Source organism: Mobula hypostoma, chromosome 23 (assembly GCF_963921235.1).
Source record: "Mobula hypostoma chromosome 23, sMobHyp1.1, whole genome shotgun sequence".
Taxonomy (NCBI): domain Eukaryota; kingdom Metazoa; phylum Chordata; class Chondrichthyes; order Myliobatiformes; family Myliobatidae; genus Mobula; species Mobula hypostoma.
The window spans coordinates 47,675,666-47,698,114 of NC_086119.1; the positions used below are offsets into that span (position 1 = coordinate 47,675,666).

Consider the following 22,449-nt stretch of genomic DNA (forward strand, 5'->3'; position numbering starts at 1 on the left):
TAGAAGATGCCTGAATAAAAAGGCAGGGAGAGGGGAAAGAGAATAGCTGGAAAATGATGGATAAAGCCGGATGGGTGGGAAAGGTCAAAGGCTGGAGAAGAAGGAATCTGATGGGAGAGGAGAGTGGACCATCACAGGGAGGGAAGGAGGAGGATACTGAGGGGGAAGTACAATTAAAGTCCACTGAGCCCAAGTCTTAACTATTGACTTGTTTACTAAATTACAGAGTGAAAAGACCCTCAAACATCAAGGCATGACCAATAGCTCAGACTATTCACTATTTATAAATGACTTGGTTGAAGAACTTTTCCAAGTTGTTGAATGGTATCTCGGCTGGCAATGGACTGCAAGTAATTTAATGGAGACTCAGGATACTGCAGGTGTTGGAATCTGGAGCAACAAAGTGTACTGATGTATGATTTCGACTCAAAATGCCAACATTTCTTCTCCTCTCACAGATTCTCCTTGATCTGCTGAGATCCCCCAGCAGATTATTTGTTGCGTGTAATATATTGCATTATCTTTAAAGAGATATGAACACCTTTGCGAGCAAATGATGTTTGCCAGAAGTCCCTAAGTTTGGCAGGTATACAGGTGCTAGTCTGGGAAGGGCCCAATTTTGCATTTTCTCTAACCTGTGCTAAGTCTTCAGCCACATTGACTTGGTTCACTCAGTGACTGGTGTTAACAAAAGCAGCAGAGATAACCACCCTCTGGAACCCAGTCTGGATACACGTGAAGTTAGGATACAAAAGAGGGAATAGTATTCTCTTCCAAAAGGGCAACTGATGCTACAACCACTGTTCTTTTTACATTAGAGATTAGTCCATGTTCAGAACTGCGGACGAGAGTATTTAGGGGGGGAGAGGTAAATAGGATAGTGATCCAACTGTTGAGTCAGAGATCCAATGTATGCTAGGGGACCTTGACTGTACGCTTATTCAACTGCACACTCAAGGACTGAGAAGCTCTTTCTCCTCAGATAATGTCAAGTGGAATGTTGCAAATGACTGATTAAATAATATAGTTGCTATCCACTCTGAGATACAAAGTGACTTGGAAGTCCATATGCAGAACACCCTAAAGGTTAGATTGCAGGTTCAGTCGGAGGCAAGGAAGAAAAATGCTATGTTAGCATTCATTTCAACAGGTCTAGAATACAAGAGCAGGGATGTGATGCTGAGGCTTTATAAGGCACTGGTGAGGTCTCACCTTGAATATTGTGGACAGTTTTGGGCTCCTCATCTAAGAAAAGATGTACTGGCATTGGAGAGGGTCCAGAGGAGGTTCACAAGGATGATTCCATGAAAAAAAGGGTTATCATACGAGGAATGTTTGATGGCCCTGTGTCTGTACTCGCTGGAATTTAGAAGGATGGGGGGGGGGGGTGGGATCTTACTGAAACGTTTCAAATGTTGAAAGTCTAGACAGAGTAGATGTGAAAAGGATGTTTCCCATGGTGGGGGAGTCTAGGACAAGAGGGAACAGACTCAGGATAAAGGAGCATCCATTTAAAACAGAGATGTGGAGAAATTTCTTTAGCCAGAGGGAGGTGAATTTGTGGAATTAGTTACCACAGGCATCTGTGGAGGCCAGGTCGTTGGATGTATTTAAGGCAGATATTGATAGGCTCATGATTGGACACAGCATCAAAGGTTATGGGAAGAAGGCTGGGGAGTGGGGCTGAGGAGGGGGAAAAGGTTCAGCCATGATTGAATGGTGGAGCAGACTTGCTTGGCCAAATGGCTTAATTCTGCTCCTATGTCTTGTGGTCTTATGGAAATTAAAGACAGTTGTTCTCTGCTGGTCAAGACAGATATTTCTGACTAACAGACCCCAATCAGTTAAGTTAGACAACCTCTCCTCCTCCACTCACACCCTGAGCACCGGCGTGCCTCACGGCTGTGTGCTGAACTCTCTTCTGTACTCCCTTTTCACCTATGACTGCGTTCCTGTACATGGTTCTAACTCCATAATCAAGTTCGCAGATGACACCACGGTGGTTGGCCTGATCAGAGGGGATGATGAGATTGGCTACAGGGACGAGGTCCAGCACCTGGTCGCATGGTGTGCCGACAACAACCTGGCCCTTAACACCCAGATCATTGTGGACTTCAGGCATGCTAGGAGCCATACTCTCATCCCCATCTATATCAACGGAGCTGTAGTGGAGCATGTATCAAGCTTCAAATTCCTTCGTGTCCACATTTCCAAGGATCTCACCTGGTCCCTGAACCCCTCCATCCTGATCAAAAAGGCGCAACAGCACCTTTATTTCCTGTGGAGCATCAAGAAAGCTCACCTCTGTCCCAGGATATTGATGGACTTTTACCACTATATCATTGGACGCGTACTCACTAACCGCATCTCAGTGTGGTATGGCAATTGTCCCGTATTGGACTGCAAAGCACTCCAGCATGTGGTGAAGACTGCCCAGCAGATTATCAGCACCCAATTGCCCACCATTGAGAACATCTACCATAAACGCTGCCTGGGCAGGCGAAAAGCATTATCAAGGATGCATCTCACCCTAACCATGGACTTTTTACTCTCCTCCCATCCGCTGGGCGCTACAGGAGCCTCTGCTCCCGCACCAGCAGGCACAGGAAGAGCTTCTTCCCTGAGGCTGTGACCCTGCTGAACCTCACATCACAGCGCTAAGCAGTATTGCACCTATATTGTACTGTCTCAGTACTTCTATATTTATGTGCTGTAGCACTTACTTTTTATTCACAGTTATTTTGTAAATAACACTATTCTTTGCATTTCTGGTTAGATTCTGCATTTCATTGGCTTTGTATCAGTACTCGGCACTATGACAATAAAGTTGAATCTATTCTAATCTAATCTAAGCATGATATTCCTAGTCTCTAGCACCAGGCCCACAGGCCAGTGTCCTTCAAGTGCAAATTCAACTGTGATAAAGTCTTCTGTCTCCAACACTCTTTCAAACAGTGAGTCTCAAACCTCACCATTCTCCCTCACAATTCTCCCTCATCTGACCTTTAATCTGTTTGTCCATTATTTTAACCCCTCCCCCATTTTGAATTCTCTGCTAATTATTTACTCTACCTCTAGAAATAAGTTTATATGCTTCAATTATGTCAGCGATGCAGGTGGATGCTTTCCTGGTGTCATGGATTCTTGATTACCTGACTGGCAGACCACAGTACGTGTGCTTGCAACACTGTGTGTCAGGCTCCACAGGGGACTCTCTTGTCTCCCTTTCTCTTCACCATTTACACCTTGGACTTCAACTACCGCACAGAGTCTTGTCATCTTCAGAAGTTCGCTGATGACTCTGCCATAGTTGGATGCATCAGCAAGGGAGATGAGGCTGAGTACAGGGCTACGGTAGGAAACTTTGTCACATGGTGTGAGCAGAATTATCTGCAGCTCAATGTGAAAAAGACTAAGGAGCTGCTGGTAGACCTGAGGAGAGCTAAGGCAACGGTGACCCCTGTTTCCATCCAGGGGGTCAGTGTGGATATGGTGGAGGATTACAAATACCTGGGGATACGAATTGACAATAAACTGGACTGGTCAAAGTACACTGAGGCTGTCTACAAGAAGGGTCAGAGCCGTCTCTATTTCCTGAGGAGACTGAGGTCCTTTAACATCTGTCAGACGATGCTGAGGATGTTCTACGAGTCTGTGGTGGCCAGTGCTATCATGTTTGCTGTTGTGTGCTGGGGCAGCAGGCTGAGGGTAGCAGACACCAACAGAATCAACAAAATCATTCGTAAGGCCAGTGATGTTGTAGGGATGGAACTGGACTCTCTGACAGTGGTGTCTGAGAAGAGGATGCTGTCCAAGTTGCAAGCCATCTTGGACAATGTCTCCCATCCACTACATAATGTACTGGGTGGGCACAGGAGTACATTCAGCCAGAGACTCATTCCACCGAGATGCAACACTGAGCGCCATAGGAAGTCATTCCTGCCTGTGGCTATCAAACTTTACAACTCCTCCCTTGGAGGGTCAGACACCCTGAGCCAATAGGCTGGTCCTGGACTTATTTCCTAGCATAATTCACATATTACTATTTAAATATTTATGGTTTTGTTACTATTGGATTATTTATGGTGCAACTGTAACGAAAACCAATTTCCCTCAGGATTAATAAAGTATGACTATGACTACAACAACATCCTCTGTTCCAAGTAAAACATCTTGATTAAAGATGTGAAATAAGTAGAATTATTTACATGACATTCGAGGTTCAAACTCTTGAGCGTCAACGTCTCCGATGATTTGTGCAAGCCCAGCACATAGATGTAGTCATGAGGAATGCTTCATAGCATTTCTACTTTCTTAGAAGCTTAAGGAGATTTAGCATGTCAACTTCTACAGATGCACCATTGAAATTTCATCCGCTCTCAGGATGAGGCTTTTCATTCCAGAACAAAGGGGATCTGCTCCTTCTTCAAAGAAAGGGCTTCCCTTCCTCCACGAACGCTGCCCTCAACTGCATCTCTTCCATTTCATGCATGTCTGCCCTCACCTCATCCTCTTGCTACCCCACCAGGGATAGAGTTCCTCTGGTACTATCACCTCACCAGCCTCTGCATCCAGCACTTAATTCTCCGTAACTTCCACCATCTCCAGCAGGGTCACACCACTAAGCACATCTTTCCCTCCCCTCCCCCCACTTTTTGCTTCATTCATTTGTCCCTCCCCACTTGCAAGGATACGTGTCCCTCCTGGCATGTATCCTTGCAAGTGGAACAAGTGCTACACCTGCTCCTTTACCTCTTCCCTCCCTACCATTCAGGGCCCCAAACAGTCCTTCCAGGTGAGGCAATGCTTCACTTGCGAGTCTTTTGGGGTCATCTACTGTGTATCCAGTGCTCCTGGTGTGGCCTCCTGTACATCAATGAGAGCCGATGCAGATTGGGAGACTGCTTTGCCAAGCACCTATGCTCCGTCCGCCAGAAAAAGCGGGATCTCCCAGCGGCCACCCATTTTAATTCCACTTCCCATTCCTTGTTGTTGTTCGTCCATCGTTGTCATCGATGAAGACCTCGACACCAGTATGATGGTGTCCAGACCAGCGCTTGATTTGGATTTAAGTGAGGGAGAGTTGCACAGCGTCAGCCTCACTCTCTCTTCCCAATTCCCATTGCAACATGTTAGTCCATGGTCTCCTCTACTGTCACGATGAAGCCACACTATATTCTGTCTAGGTAGCCTCCAAACTGATGGCACGAACATGGATTTCTCAGACTTCCGGTAATCCCTCCCCCCTTCACCATTCCCCTCCTCACCTCATCTCTTTACCTGCCCATTGCCTCCTTCTGGTGCCCCACCCCTTTTACTTCCATGTCCTTCTGTCTTGTCCTATCAGAATTCCCCTTTCTCCTGCCTGTATCTCCTTCACCAATCAACATCTCAGCTCTTTACTTCACCCCTCCTGGTTTCACCTATCATCTTGTGGTTCCTCCTCCCCTCCCCCCACTTTCTTACTCTGACCCCTCGTCTTTTCTTCTCCAGTCCCAATAAAGGGTCTGGGCTCTTTTCCATAGATGCTGCTGCCTCGCCTGCCGAGTTCTTCCTGCATTTTGTGTGCGTTGCTTGGATTTCCGGCGTCTGCAGATTTTCTCGTTTGTGACTGAAAGTATCCTGACTGGTTTTTACCTGGTCAGGGGGTGGTGGGGGTTGAAATCTCACTACATGAGAAATATATGGCACATTTCCCCACAAAACAAACCGTCATAGGTGAAGCTCTTTGGAATAAGCATGAGACATGATCTGGCACTGTGTAAATTATAATTTCTTTGCATTCAGTTCTTTCAATCCATTAATATTGGTTTTGATACTGAGTGTATGTAAAAAAAAACATGCACAATAAGACATTAAGTAGATCCCTGAACTCACACTTCATACTCTGGAGAATAATGGTGACCCATATTGAGTATGAATACGAAACTCTTCATAGTCGACAAAGAGAGCAAAAACACTTCAAGGGAAGCCAGATTTTAATAGACACATACGCATGTATCAACTTTGACTAAATCTGGTAACATTCAAAGAAGCAATTTATTTATCAATCTGTCAGAAATCAGAATAATATGAGCCACAAGAGTTGGTTAACAGTGGAATATTAAATTTGGAAAATGAAATTTTACACCTCAGTACAGTAGACAAGTAATACAATATTTGGAATGCATTGAGGACGGAATGAAGCATTTTAAGATACCAGTTTTTCAAGGATGGAAGTGAGGGGCAGGGTCAGTGTATCCTTCAGTCATCCAGTGTAGAAACCCAAGTAACTCAGCAATGGCTTTTATTCTGTCAGAATAATAATCAGCCATTGAAAACCATGGGTCAAAAGTAAATTTGTATAGAATGACCTCTCATCTGAATTCCAATTCTGCTGCTGTTAACAAGTCTAAAATGCAATAATCTTGAGCTGTTCAGTGTTCCTGTTAGGAGTCTTGCAGGAAACTTTCCTCAAATCTTGGGGGAGTAATGGCTCCACAATAATCTTTTAGGTGTATACCAGCATGGCCAGAGAAAGTGTCTTTTTGTATTCTCTTTATAACTTAATGTGAAACAGAAGAACTTGTAATCAACTCATTCCTTCCCAGGAAACTCTGACAAAAATAAACTACAAAAACAAACTATTGAGGAAATCACTTTTAAAATGAGGCTGACATTAACTGTCTTAGACTGCAGTTTATGTATTTGTCTGTATAAAGCAGTAGCACATTGACAATAGATAAAGACTCAGCATAGAACCAGCTGCAACTTTCTGATCACACAACAAAACATGCTTTGATTCACCATTAAATAAGGATATTCCTAGAACTGGTTTACCACTAAGTTAAATGTTTGAGTTATGTAAAGGTCAGAGTTGTTAAGAAGCCAGTTTTCCTTCCTGACGATATTAGTGAACCTGAGAAGTTCTTACAATAATCCGCTGGCTTAATGTTTTTAAATTAATGCCAGCTTTTAATTCTGGGCTTTTTTACTGAATTATATTCACAATCTCAAAATTATGATGATGCCTGAGCTCCCATGCTTTTCACATTTACTGGATACAAATTTACTGGATTATAACCACTGGATACAATCTCTATTGTGAAATATGGTTTGTTTTTGAAAATCCCATTAGTTCTGCCAGAACAACAGTTTGGATATCTACAAAATATTTGTTCATTGCTATGATGTTGAAACCTTAACAAACAAAAAACTTAAAAAAAAATCACCCGTTCAATTCCTCTCTTTCCTGAATATACTGCATGTAGCTGAGTTTTGTTCCTTGGCCAAGCATAGTTTCTGTTCTCTAAATGAGACTTGACAGTGAGTGCAGGCCGCCTATTGGACTGCAGAAGACACATTGACCATCGTCTCAACCAACAGCATTTTATGCATATGACTGGCAAAAACCATCCAGCTGTGATTTACAGTGGCAACCTTGGCTAATAGCTCACTACTCCAGCCCAGTAGAGTTGATGATGATTATGGAATTACCTATTGGTACCTGGATGAGACCAGCTACCCCAGAACAATGAGAATCCACATTTTATTCTGACTGTATCCTTCTCTGTCTTGCTACAGCAGGAGGTTAGTCCACTGGAGTTCGGAGGCCCTTGACACATTGAAGTTAAATCTTCCAATATACCACTAGAAAGTAATAAGCACCTTTGAGGAAATCAAGAAAACTGCAGACGCTGGAAATCTGCGACAAAACAGAAAACACTGAGCATCTCTGAGAACAAAGCAATAAGCCTCAGCCCCCACTTCATGTCAGTGTTCCATATGATGCCATTATAAATACTTGATAATTATACACTGGAGAACTGAATCAATCAGGTTACAGGGACACCAAAAATAAAACAGAAAATGGTTCAAAAACCTTGTGAAATATTTCTTCACAGTAAAAGATAAAATGCTCCAAGATGTGAATCTGTATTGTTTCTTGTTATTGGATTAATTGCTTGGTACATGCTTGCACTACTGATACTGCAATAACCATGCACTACAGGTGACTGACAGAAATTACAACCAGATTGTGCACAACCATCATATTACAAAAACCTTTGAAACTGTGAACATTATGGACATGTAAAGACATTTCCCATGTTTAAGGGATAAAGGTGCTGTAGAAGGTTAGTTGCCTGAAAAAGAATACATTCATTGAAGATAAATCTGGTCCTCAAGTTTTACTGTTCAGTTAACCACAGAAGAGAGACGTTAATCCATCTAGCCTACTGATGAGAGTAAAATAAAGGTACTGATGAAACATTCAGTCACCCCAATACAACTAAACACTTAACTACCATTCTTCCTGGATTGTCAGCAAGACACTTTGCACAGCTCAGTCTACTTTATTCACGTTCCAGTGTGAACATAAAATGAATTATACCTAATGAATAACAATTATTATAATAAAGAAAACACAGATGGCAAGGATGAATCAATCAATGCATCACCACCAAAATACAGCAAAGAGCATCTTAGCGACATCTTGCATATGATATTATTTTGTCAAACGTTTATTGAAAATTTTGCTGAATCTATAAAGGAATCTTCAGGAAAATTGCAACAAACACATCTATAAAAATTAAGCATTTTGTAAGGGAACAATGCAGATACAATGTAGGATGCTGCTGACAATAAATGTTACTGCAAATAAAACCAAGAGAGCAAGTCCTCAAGTTTCAGCATGATACTGCTGGGCAAGTTTCAGGAGAAGTTAGGCATTAGTTGGTTTTAGTGGTAAACATGAGATTCAGACAAGTAAAAGACTCTGTCCACCTTAGATTAATGTGAATGATTCACACTAAAAGTTAGCATTTCTTCTTGGGAATACATATACAAAACCCTTCAAGAACCAGAAGGACTTTTGCATCAAATAAGAAAGAATCTTAGAAAGGACAGTTTTGTACAAGCTTGATTAAGTAAGTACCACATGGTTAAATAAACAAATTCTCTTGTGGAGTAAGTGACTCTCGGGGGTTTAAATATTTCAAGTTGCAGTACTTTTCCCTTGACATGCCCAGTGCTTAAAAGACACACCCAATATTTTGGCCATCCTCTGTATTTGACACATTCCATGAAGATTAGCACAGATGCTACCTAGCCCAATTATACATCAGGTCGAAATCAATTAATAAAACACAACAAACTTGGCACAGAACAAATACATCTGTTGGAATAATATCACTTTGAGATAGTGGTCTGAACAGTGGTTTTGTTTTGAGAAAGCAACAGAAGAACACAAACTGCCGCACTGAAAGTGACTATAGTTGACATCTTCTATTGAATGCATACAATTATAAGTTTCACTATTTCATCAGTGCATTTCCATTAAAAAACACCAAATGTAGATTTTGTTTATGATCCATTTCTAGTACGCACTGCTAGTGATATTTGTTGAGAGGAGTGCATCAAGATGAGTACTTTCAGTACGATTGGGGAGCTAGTTCCAATCTTCAGTTCTTCAGAAGGGTATCATAGACTTGGTAGACGTACTGTGACACCTCTGGTGCTCTGCACTTTAATGACAACTGCGAGGGAAAAAAGAAACAAAAATTAATAGAGAATAAAAGACACCATGAGCAACATTCAGTAAAGTCTTTAGGGCCCTGTACGGCTAGACTGACACATTTTGTTCATGCAGACATTACAATAAGAGAAAGCATAAAATCTGTAAGGCCTGCCTTAGGAGGTTGGTAGAAAGACTCGACCAAAATTTGATGTAGTGGCAGCCTTTGGGTGAATTAAAATGTTCAAAATAAACACCTAGCACAAGCTAAGAAAACAGATGTCAACACTATTTGTACGTGGACCACTGTGATTCTATGATCAGAATCAAATTTAACATCACTGGCATTTGTTTTTGTGGCAGCAGTATAATGCAGTACATAATAGAAGGAAAACTGTGAATTACAGTAAACAGTTACATGAAAGAAGTGGTGCAAAAAACAAGTAGTCAGGTAGTGTTCATGGGTTCAATATCCATTCAGAAATTGGATAGCAGAAGGGAAGAAACTGTTCCTGAATCGTTGAGAGTTTGCCTCCTTCCTGATGGTAGCCATGAGAAGAGGGCTTGTCCTGGATGATGGGGGATCTTAATGATGGATTCCGCTATTTTGAGGCGACACTCCTTGAAGATATCCTGGATACTACACAGGCTAGTGCCCATGCTAGCTAATTTTACAACTCTCTGCAGCTTATTTCGATTCTGTGCAGTAGTCACCGCAATCCCCCGTATCTGACAGTGAGGCAGCCCGTTAGAATGCTCTCCATGGTATATCTGTTTAATGCTGTCTTAGAAAGGTCAATTCATTGTTTAGTATATGGGCTCTAAAAATACTTCAGTAGATAGTAAGGTTCTTCCAGGGCTCTTAAAAAAGGGATTTACAGCATGTTTGATGATGTTTTAAAATAAAGACTGGAAAATCACAGTACCAGAATAGATTCCAAGATAATTATCTGACAGCTTGGAAGATGTGTACATGCAAGCATAAATACATTCAGAAATATGTCAGCAAAACATAATTAACAACTTTTGCAGGAATGCCCTGTTCTTGCCTTTAATATTCTTTGAGAATATGGCATATGGAATATGGATATGATCCTAAGGCTGGGATCAAGACAATGAGATAAACATAGGTCTCCAAATTCACTGAACCTGTTGGGAAGATCATCTAGAAATGAATGACTTGTGTTGGGTGATGTGTGGCGCTGACAATGGGATGCCAATGTTGCACAAAGATGATTGGTTACATGTTGGACATATTTACTACCTTCCTTATTAAAATGTTGGATATAGTCATTGCTTTTTTTTTTGTTAATACAGTGGATTCTGGTTAATTGGGCCAGCAGTTAGGCAGCAATTGGGCAGCCACTTCTTTGGGGCAACTCTTAAAGAACAAAAACTAATCGCGAAAATAGCCAGGATTCCCTTCATTTATTTGGGACATTATGTCGCTTAATTGGGGCATGGGACTGTTGTCAGTTTCTAAATAGTGTTAAATAAGTGCGCGTGTAGGCATCAGTCACTACACTATGCCTAGAGCAGTTTTTAAATAGTGCCAGTTGCACATGCTTGTGTTCAAAAAGCAATGATTTTTGTTACTGATAGATCCTGAGAAATACAGAGCAAGACAATTCAGAATTGTTCTGCTCACTGCAGCTTCAAGCTTTCAGACTTGGAGATGCCAGAAAAGGCAGGGAGTGAAAATGAAACGATTTCACTACTTCAGCAAGTTAGGATCTAGGAAGAATGAGAAGGTATCAACAATCATTTTGAATGTTACAATGAAAATGAAGATTTGGAGGCATTGTTTGAAGGCAATCTATCATCTGCACTAGGTGTCTGCGCTGATTTTGTTCATTTTACAGTCAACCAAAAAAACAAGGCAGTGTACACTGGATGAATTCCTCCGTCAATAACTATTCGGATTTATGCAGTCAGACATTCCACCTCTCCCGGAACTTCCGGGAGTCTCCCGCATATTAATAGTGGCTCCCTGATGCTGCAAATTATATACAATATCACGGAAATCAATTTTTTTGAGAGCGAGCGAGAGAAAAGCAAGAGAGAGCAAGAGAGAAAGCGAGAGAGCGAGCTCGAGCAAGAGCGCGCATTGCAGAGTGTTCCAAAAAAAAATGTACGTCACCCCAGACTACACTAAAGTGTACTCCTGCCAAATAGGGGTCAAAATAATGACAGTGTTGCTCGCTGCACTGTTTGCAACAGTGACTTTTCTATTGCCCATGGTAGGTTAAGACTGTAAAAGACATGTTGAGGTGAGTTTAACAAGTGTCATTCGTTCATTAACATAGCTAACGTTATTTAAACTAGCTGGCCAGCTGCTAAGGAGCTACTCTATTGCAGACATCCCACCTCTCCCGGAAGTCTCCCGCAAATTGATGGTGCTACCTCCCTGAAATGAGTTTTTGCAGGGTGGGATGTCTGTACAGTTTTATAGCACTGTATTAGTATTGATAGTACTCTAATTTGTTCTGTATTTTGTTTAAATATATAATTTGTTAATCAGTGAAACAGTACTTTGCCTTTCTTTTTATACCTTTTTAACTATTTCCATGAAACTTCGGTTAATTGGGGCAGTTGCTTTATTGAGCCAAAATGTACTGGTCCCGATGTGTCCAAATTAACCAGAATCCACTATATATTGAGCACAATTATTTCAATTTATTGATTGCTCTCCTTATACAAAATATATTCACTGATAAGTATGATTGAAATATGACACTTAACTCTTATTTATTGAGTGAATCATTCCTTCCAGAAATATCAGGTTCCAGGTAATCAAGATAAAGGTCTCTCAATGCCAAAACCCTGTGCATCCACCAACCATTCCTCCCCCCTCCACCATCAGAATAAAGATTTCCTGCAGCACTCTAACAGCATTAACATGCTCACTAAAACATTTAATAGCCTACCAGGAAACAATTAGCTAATAAACTACTTCTATCAAAACTGACAGGCAGAATTAGGCTTTGAAATCACTTAGTGCAGCTGTGTAAACAAAGGCCTTTTCCTTAGAACAGTGCACAGCAGGAAGCCACCAATATAAACTGATCAGCATACGCACACAGACAAGAATAGATTAATCAATACGCACACATATGGAATTGTTCAAAATAGTTTCAGATAGCGACTGGAACTGACCTTGGGACATGAGGATTGCAAATCAGCAGGTAATTAGAACAGAATTTAATATATTCCAAATGAAAATAATGATATTGAATCAGGGCTACTAATTAAATGCTTAATTGAAGCATGAGGTTAAAAGAGCACCTTAAAAGCAGAAATAAAATTAGAGGCATCAGGGCTTAGGCAGTTAAAATCAAATTCATAAATAGATGAGCAGTGCACAACAGTGAGATGAGGTCAGAATTAGAGGAGGCAAAGAACAGTGACAGGATAGGTTAGAAAACAAGACTGAGAATTACATATGTATAAATTCCTGGATTGGGAGACAGCATATGTAAGTACAGAACTGATGAGCAAAAGGGAGTTGTTTGAGATAAAGAACAGCAGAGAGTTTTTACACTGCTAAGGTCTGCAGAAGGTATAACATAGAAGACCGGCCAAGAGAGCAGTGGAATAATCAAGTATAGGGTTAACAAAGCCCTAAGATGCCAGTAGCTGATGAATGGAGGCCGGGACAGTAGTGTTGGAAAGGTGTGAATATGAACTCTGAGCACAGCTTTATGAACTTTTTAATTTGAACAATTCATAAATACTATTTTCCCCTTGTCTGAAATAGGAAAGTATGATTCAATCTCCAGTGTAAAATCAGACATGGAGGGAGGAGAAGATGGCGGCGTGACGCAGCGCACGCGGCCATTCCGAATTATATCATATCTGTGAAGTAGGATGCCATGCACAATCCTGATTTGATAGAGACAGACGTGAAGAAGCATGGAGGAACATCTGGAGAAACTTCTGAAATGCCTGCTTCGCTGCCACTGCTACTGTGTGATCGAGAATCTCCGGAGGGGAAGGCCCCAAATCCTCGTCCTTGCCTATTGCCGGGGCTGGGGTCGAAGCACTTGGCAGAGATGGCGCTTGGTATTGGAGAGCTGGTCGGAGGCTCGGACGGACTCGGGGTCGGATGCTTCCGGGATGCTGCATCGGCAAGTTTGCGGCGCTGGAGGTTTACCTTCTGCGTGAGATGATGGGACTTTTGACAGACTTTGAGACTTTACCGTGCCCATGGTCTGTTCTCATCAAATTACGGTATTGCTTTGCACTGTTGTAACTATATGTTATAATTATGTGGTTTTTGTCAGTTTTTCAGTCTTGGTTTGTCATGTGTTTCTGTGATATCATTCTGGAAAAACATTGTATAATTTCTTAATGCATGCATTACTAAATGACAATAAAAGAGGACTACGTGTCCTCATAATCTAATCTAATAAGGCAAATACACTCTGTCAAAATGCAGCTGTTACTGTGCAGAGTGTTGAAATCTGTCCATCAGTCATTTTTCTTCTGAAACCCCAGCTGAGCTTCCTGATCAGTTATAAAATCTCTCTACATAAATCAGGTCTTTCACTGGGTTTTCTGGCTTTTAGAGGCAATAAAGTTTTAGATGGGGCTGGTGATACTACCATGTGAACAGTTTTTAAGTACGTGCACCAGAAGGCAGGCTCAGCAAGTGCAGTGAGATTTGTTGTAAGAATCATTCCTCACATCAGGCAGATTCCGAATGCTGTCACTTCTACTTTTTCGTCAGGCATATCAGATGTCCGACACTTTTTGGAAAGAAGTGGTTTTTACGTACCAGGGTACAGACCAAGGACCTGAGGAATTCAGTTTGCCTAATAGGAGTGCTTCTAACCAGCAGGATAATGCAACATGTTCATATTCCATCATGACATAGGATAAATAGGAGGATGCCATTTGGCCCACAAGACCTATGCTAGCTCTCAGAGAAATCCTATTACCCACTATTTATTCTCTCTCCCAATATCCACCTATAACTTAAGGGTTGACAAGTAGCATAACTCCAAGACATCTTTGGGAATGTGGAGGAAACTGTGAGAAACACGCACAAGCCGTTTGTTCTTTAAAACCTACACACAGCATCATTTCACTGCCTGCGGTCTTCAACCATGGGATACAAAAGCTTAAAAGTGCATACTACTGGGCTCAAAGACAGTTTCCATACAACTGTTAAGACTACTGAATGCTCCCCTAGAATAGTAAGATGGAATTTTGTCCTCACAATTGCAAATTATTCTCTGCCTGAATTGCACATTTGCTGTAACAGTTTAGGTAGATAGATAGATATACTTTATTAATCCCGAGGGAAATTTGGTTTTGTTACAGCTGCACCAACCAAGAATAGAGCGTAAATATAGCAATACAAAAACCCCCAACAATCAAAGAACAAAATGCAAACTATGCCAGATGGAAAATAAGTCCAGGACCAGTCTATTGGCTCAGGGTGTCTGACCCTCCAAGGGAGGAGCTGCACGTTCGATGGCCACAGGCAGGAACGACCTGCCGTGCCGCCAAGTGTTGTATCACGGTGGAACATGGCTGAAGTCCAACAGTGAAAAGTTCAATTATTGTATGTTGTTATTATTTTCTCTGTACTATCTCAACATTATTGTAATGAGATGATCTGTACGGATGGCATACAAAACCCAAGTTTTTCACTGTAGCTTGGTACATGTGACAATAATAAACCAATTTGCTTTTTTTTACTCAGGAGAACATGTCTTCTCATCCATAGCACATTACACAATCTCTGGCCCCTGAGATTTTTCTTACTGGGGCTTCACGCTCAAAGCACCTGGGCAAAATCAAGAACCTGGTAGATTTGAGATTCCACTGGCCACTCAACTTTCTTTTACATCTCAGAATTAGGTTTAATATCACCTTATGTTGTAAAATTTGTGGTCTTTGCAGCAGCAATACAATGCAATACATAATAACAGAGAAGAAGACATGAATTACAGTAATAAGTAGCTCAAAAATAGAAATAAAAAAAGTAGTGAGGTAGTGTTCATGGGGTCAATGTCTGTTCAGAAATCAGAAGGCAGAGGGGAAGCAGCAGTTCCTGAATTGTTGCATGTTGCCTTCAGACCTCCTTCCCGATGGTAGCAATGAGAACTCTTAACATTCCAAGCTAGTGACCCAAATGTTAAAAAATGCTTTTAATTTGTACAAAACAGACACAGAGCAAGCTCTATATTTAACTAAACTTGTTAGCCACCATCTTGTGAACTGCCTGCAGATTCTGGTAACAATGAGAGGATTCCTGATTGCTGACTTGCATATCTCAAGAGATTCAATAACCACTTGAAGTCTGCAACTGTTCCCTGACTCCAAGTTATCATCTGAAATCAACAGCAATAGATAAACAAAAACTCCATTTGCTGTCAAAAATGCGTTGTCTCAACAGAGAATGAAACATTGTGGGACTGGTCAGCACCAATCTTGTCACAGTCTTTTCCAAAGAAGTATGGGTAGAGTATAGGATGAGGACGATTAATGGGCATTGTTCGTGACCAGTAGCACTTGTTGAAACTTCAGCAGACAGAAGGGTTTTTGGAAAATGGGTAGAGGTGATAACAAATGAAGATTGATAAAATATTCCCTCTACATTCTCTTATTCCTAAACATGAACAATTTTACTATGTTCCAGGATATTTTAGAAGGCTCTTCATATTGTGTTACTTTGTGGAATGGCATTGATGATGTTGTTGGGAACTTCTACAGGATTAGATGCTGTCGTGTTTAAAGCTACACTATTTACACCCAGAAGGGGAAATCTTGGTCTGTTTCCATGAGAAGCAGCTGCATGCTTCAAAGCAAACTCCATTTCCTGGCACTCAGAATCAAAATTTTATTGGCGCTTTTCAGTCAATACATTTAATTTTAGTTAAATGCCATTGGCAGGGTTGGACATATTAGATAGATGCTAACTCTCAGTGGCAGATCCTGTAAACTGACAGGACCCAGGTTTAAGAGAAGTAATTTAGTTTGAAACTGTTACAATGGTGACAGCGTTATGGTTAAAAAAACAATGTGGAGAAACCAAAGCAAGTTGATGTCAATATAGGATTTGACTAGGTGGGGGTTTGGATCTATTTGCATTGTTTTAGAGCATAAATGAATTTATAAAATTTCAAAGCAATGATGAGATTATGTTTGGATATATACTGCTGTTACTGAAATTAAAAATGAGTCTTGGGAAATTATGATGTCAAATACAAAATCATATAGTTCACAGCATTTTAAAGGAGGAAATCATTGCTACTGTTTGATATGAATCTACTCTGACACTAGGTTATTAATAAGCTCTGGCCTTTGTATCTTTAAAAACGTGACTAAAATATCAACATCTGTAACGGTAAGACTAAAATAAAACAGAGTTCACTTGAGTCGCCTTCAGAAGCGATTCACAAATTTATTTAACATAGACCCGGATCTAACTAAAAACACCCTGAGGCATATTACTATACTGAATTAATGTTGTGAATCCATCTTTAGTTTCAAGCCAAATGGTTACATCAATGATCTGTGCATCTATGCAGGGTGATATAAAAGACAATAAGATCCTAAGATATAGGAGCAGAATTGGGCTATTCAGCACATTAAGTATGCTCCGTAGTTTGACACTGCTGTTGAAGCCATAAAAAAGATATCAACAACAATCTTGTTATTCAAAATATGGGTGATTTATTTTCCATTTCAACCCCAGTCTCCTGCCTTCTCCCTGTAACCTTTCATGCCCTTACTAATCAAGAACGCTCACTTTAAATAAACCCAATGACTTCACCACCATGGTGTCTGTGGCAATAAATTCCACAGATTCACTCCCCCCCACCGGCTAAAGAAATTCTTCCTCACCTCTGTTCTAAAGGGACATCCTTTTATTATTAGTCTATGCCCTCTGGTGCTGGAGTCTCCTACTACTGGAAACACCCTCTCCATACCCACTGTATCTAGGAGTTTCAATAACTGGCAAGGTTCAATAAGATTCTCCATCATTCTTCTAAACTCCGACAAGTACAGGCCCAGAGCTGTCAAACACTCCTCACACATTAACCCTTTCATTCCCAGGATCATTCTCATAAACCTCCTCTGGGCCCTCTGCAACGTCAGCACCGTCTTTCTTGGATATAGTGCCCAGAACTGTTCATAATACTCCAAATGCGGTCCAACAAATGCCTTATAGAGCCTCAGCATTACATCCTTGTTTTTATATTCTAGTCTTCTTGAAATGAATGCGAACATTACATTTGCCTTTTTTATTATTGACACATCCTGCAAGTTAACCTTTAGGGAATCCTGCACTAGGACTCACAAGTCCCTCTATACCTCTCATTTCTGAATTTGTTTCTTGAACGGTGGAAACAGCACAACCACCCAATGTGCAGCCACTTGGCCCAGCATATTCCTCATTCTACATTTCCAATCAAGCCAGAGGATCAATGAGAAATATTGAAGGGCAGCCAAGGAAAAACACTTAGGTAGCAATTGTTGCCAAGAATACCACCTGATGACCACCTTCAGAAAGAGATCCATTAACATCCCAGAGGTCATAACAGCTGCATATACACTATGGGTATGAAAACAGGTCAAAATCTGAGTATCCTGGAATGAATGACTCACCCTCTAATATCCCAAAAACTTCTCTCCAACTACACAACAAGAGAATGATGGGTTGGCAGAACTTTGTGGGCTGGAGGGCTTGTACTGTGCTGCAGTGGTCTACATTCGGTTAGGCCTTCTTCAACAATCAGGTTTGTTTGAAGAAATCTTTCCCCAATTATCATCAATGTATCACCTACAGCAGCAGCAGTTCCAATACATTTGACCACTGCTAGATTATAGTTATGAATGCCGACCGTTCCATGCCTAGACTGCATTTTGGGATATTGGCTATCCTCCTCCTACCTGTATACAGACAGAGGTTAAAAAGCATGGCTCCAGAGATAAGGACAACAAAGATGTGATCGTGGGAGACAGAAGAATGGCTACGGATTGCTTTGAGTTGATTGGCTAGGCCGAATTCAAGGATTCATAGAAACATAGAAAATAGGTGCAGGAGTAGGCCATTTGGCTCTTCGAGCCTGCACCGCCATTTATTATGATCATGGCTGATCATCCAACTCAGAACCCCACCCCAGCCTTCCCTCCATACCCCCTGACCCCCGTAGCCACAAGGGCCATATCTAACTCCCTCTTAAATATAGCCAATGAACTGGCCTCAACTGTTTCCTGTGGCAGAGCATTCCACAGATTCACCACTCTCTGTGTGAAGAAGTTTTTCCTAATCTCGGTCCTAAAAGGCTTCCCCTCTATCCTCAAACTGTGGCCCCTCGTTCTGGATTCATTACAGGATCTGAACAAATACACCATGGTTGTCATGGACTTTATAAAAACAGTTGTAGACAAGTGTGTCCTGACAAGATCATTCAGTCTAACCTAACCAGAAGTCCTGTGAACCATGAGATCTGCATCTGCTGGGGGCCAGATCAGAAGTATTCAGCTCTGGCGACCAAGTTAAATTCAAGTGGTCCCAGATGAGCTCAATGCCTTTTTTGCTGATTTTGACTGTCAAAACATGGAGGAACCTTCATGAACTCCTGTAGCCCCCAATGACCCTGTGATTTCAGTCTCTGAAGCTGACCCATGGAAAGCATCTGGCCGAGACAGGTAGCTGGCCAAGGACTAAAGACCTGTGTTGATCAACTAGCTGGAGAATTCACTAATATCTTTAACTTCTCGCTTCGGCCGTCTGAGGTACCCATCTGCTTCAAGCAGGCTTCAATTATACCCGTGCCTAAGAAGACTGTGGTAATCTGCCTTAATGACTACCATCCAGTAGCACTTACACCAACTTGATGAAGTACTTCGAAAGGCTGGTGATGAAACATATCAACTCCTGCCTGAGAAGGGACTTGGATTAAGTCCAACTTGTCTACGATCACAACAGGCCCACAGCAGATGCCACTTCATGGGCTCTTCACTCAATCCTGGAATATCTGGGCAGTGAAGGTGCATATATCAGGATGCTCATCAATGACTACAGCTTGGTATTCAATATTATTATCTCTTCAAAATTAATCAATAAGCTTCAAAATCTTCAGCCTCAATACTCCTGTGTGCAACAGGAGCCTTGTTTTCCAAACTTGCAGAGCTCAGTCAGTTCGGATTGGCAAAATCATCTCCTCCACAATCTCCATCAGCAAAGGTCCAAAGCCATATTTAAGTCTGCTGATGAGACCACTGACATTGGCCGAATTAAAAGTGGTGTCAAATCAGCATACAGGAGGGAGATTGAAAATCTGGCTGAGCAGTGCCACAGCAACTTTTCACTCAATGTCAGCAAGACCCAAGGAGCTATTATTGACACAGGCAGAGGAAACTGGAGGTCAATCAGCCCATCCTCAGTGGGGATCAAAGATAAAGAAAGTCAGCAACTATAAATTCATCGGTGTTACCGTTTCAGAGGGTCTGCCCTGGGTCCAGCACATAAGTGGCATTATGAAGATGGCATGGCCCCGCTTTTACTCCCTTAGAAGTTTGCGAAGATTTGACAAACTTCTATTGATATGTAGTGGAGAGTATATTGACTGGTTGCATCATGGCTTGGTATGGAAAAACCAATGCCCTTCAAAGGAAAAACCCACATAAAGAAGGATATGGCCCACTCCATCACAGGTAAAGCTCTCCCCACCACAGAACACATCTACATCTGCTATTGCAGGAAAGCAGCATCTATCATCAACAAACCCCAGCATCCAAGCCATGCTCTCTTCTCTCTGTTGCCATTAAGAAGGTAGTACACGAGCCTCAGGACCTGCACCACCAGATTTAGGAACAGTTATTTCTACTATCAGGCTCCTGAACCAGAGGGGATAACTTCACTCGCCCCATCACTGAACTGTTCCCATAACCTATGGACTCACTTTCAAGGACTCTTTATTTTAATGTTCTTGATATTTACTGTTTATTTATTATCAATTGTTTTTGTATTTGCACAGTTTGTTGAATTTTGCATATTAGTTGTTTATCCGTCCTGTTGAGTGTTTCATTGATTCTATTGTGCTTTTTGTATTTACTGTGAGCGCCTGTAGGAAAATATATCTCAGCGAGGTATATGATAACATATATGTACTTAGATACTTTATACTTTATTGTTGCCAAACAATTGGTACTAGAATGTACAATCATCACAGCGATATTTGATTCTGCGCTTCCCACTCCCTGGATTACAAATATTAAATATTAAAAATATTAAAAATCGTAAAAATGAGTAAATATTAAAAATTTAAATTATAAATCATAAATAGAAAATAGAAAAATGGAAAGTAAGGTAGTACAAAAACACCGAGAGGGAGGTCCAGATATTTGGAGGGTACGGCCCAGATCCGGGTCAGGATCCGTTCAGCAGTCTTATCACAGCTGGAAAGAAGCTGTTCCCAAATCTGGCCGTACGAGTCTTCAAGTTCCTGAGCCTTCTCCCGGAGGGAAGAGGGACGAAAAGTGTGTTGGCTGGGTGGGTCATGTCCTTGATTATCCCGGCAGCACTGCTCCGACAGCGTGCGGTGTAAAGTGAGTCCACGGACGGAAGATTGGATTATGTGATGTGCTGCGCCGTGTTCACGATCTTCTGCAGCTTCTTTCAGTCTTGGACAGGACAACTTCCATACCAGGTTGTGATGCACCCTAGAAGAATGCTTTCTACGGTGCATCTATAAAAATTAGTGAGGGTTTTAGGGGACAGGCTGAATTTCTTTAGTTTTCTCAGGAAGTAAAGGCGCTGGTGGGCCTTTTTGGCAGTGAACTCTGCTTGGTTGGACTAAGTCAGGTCATTCGTGATATTGACCCTGAGGAACTTAAAGCTTTTGACCTGTTCCACTTGCATACCACTGATGTAAATTGGGTCGTGCGGTCCGCTACTCCTTCTGAAGTCAACAACCAATTCCTTCGCCTTGCTGACGTTGAGGGATAGGTTATTGTCTTTGCACCATGCCACCAGGTTCTTAATTTCCTCTCTGTACTCAAGCTCATCATTACCCGAGATACGGCCTACAATTGTTGTGTCATCAGCAAACTTATATATTGAGGCTGATGGAAACTTAGCTACACAATCATGGGTGTACAGTGAGTACAGCAGGGGACTGAGTACACAGCCTTGTGGGGCACTGGTGCTCAGAGTGATTGTAGAGGAGAGCTTGTCCCCTATTTTTACAGCCTGGGTCCTGTCTGTGAGGAAGTTGAAGATTCAGCTGCAGCTCTAAGTGCTAAGGCCCAGGTTCCAGAGTTTAGGAATCAGTTTATTTGGAATGATGGTATTAAAGGCAGAGCTGTAGTCAATGAAAAGGAGCCTTATGTATTTAAGGAACTGGGATAGATTGTTGTATATGCCCCCATCAACACTTTTGACCATGAATTCAAAGTTGCTCAGTTTGGCAATGCCAGGCAGAACAAGCTGCACAGCATGAGAGGTGACAGTTCGATGGATGTATCCCCGAGTGAAGATAATACACTTACTTTGAACTTTATATTCACAGTTTACTTGAATTTGCACTACTCCAACAGTAATGAAGTTTGACACCAGCCAGGACATGAGAAAAATAAGGAGCTGGCCATTTACCCTCATGTCTTCTTTACTACTCAACAACATAATAGCTGGTCTTTCACTTTAATGTCAGTTTCCCAAAGTAGTCTCTTTGACTGGCATTTTGCTACCCTAAATATTTAGTCCCTCCAACATCAATATACAATGATGTGCCAACTACAAAATGCACTGCAGTTAGCTACGCTTCTTCAACAGCACTTCCCAGTCTCTGTCACGATAGAGAACAGTTCAGCAGTCACACAGGGACCCCCCATTACCTGCACATCCTCTCCACAGACATTGGTGAATAAACTCCCACACCTCGGTCTAAATACACTATTGTGCAACTGGACTTCTTAACTAACAGACCTCAGAT

At 41.6% G+C, this 22,449-nt stretch overlaps 1 protein-coding gene across 2 annotated transcripts in view; it reads right to left on the reverse strand.

The window, feature by feature from the left end:
* Positions 1-5,967: 5,967 nt before the first annotated feature.
* Positions 5,968-22,449, reverse strand: part of ap2b1 (adaptor related protein complex 2 subunit beta 1) — a 275,766-nt gene continuing 259,284 nt past the window's right edge. For both annotated transcript variants that reach the window (XM_063031461.1, XM_063031460.1), the window contains one exon: positions 5,968-9,515. In XM_063031461.1, the coding sequence (XP_062887531.1) occupies positions 9,441-9,515 (75 nt within the window). In that variant the 3' untranslated portion in view covers positions 5,968-9,440. The remainder of the gene's footprint in view (positions 9,516-22,449) is intronic.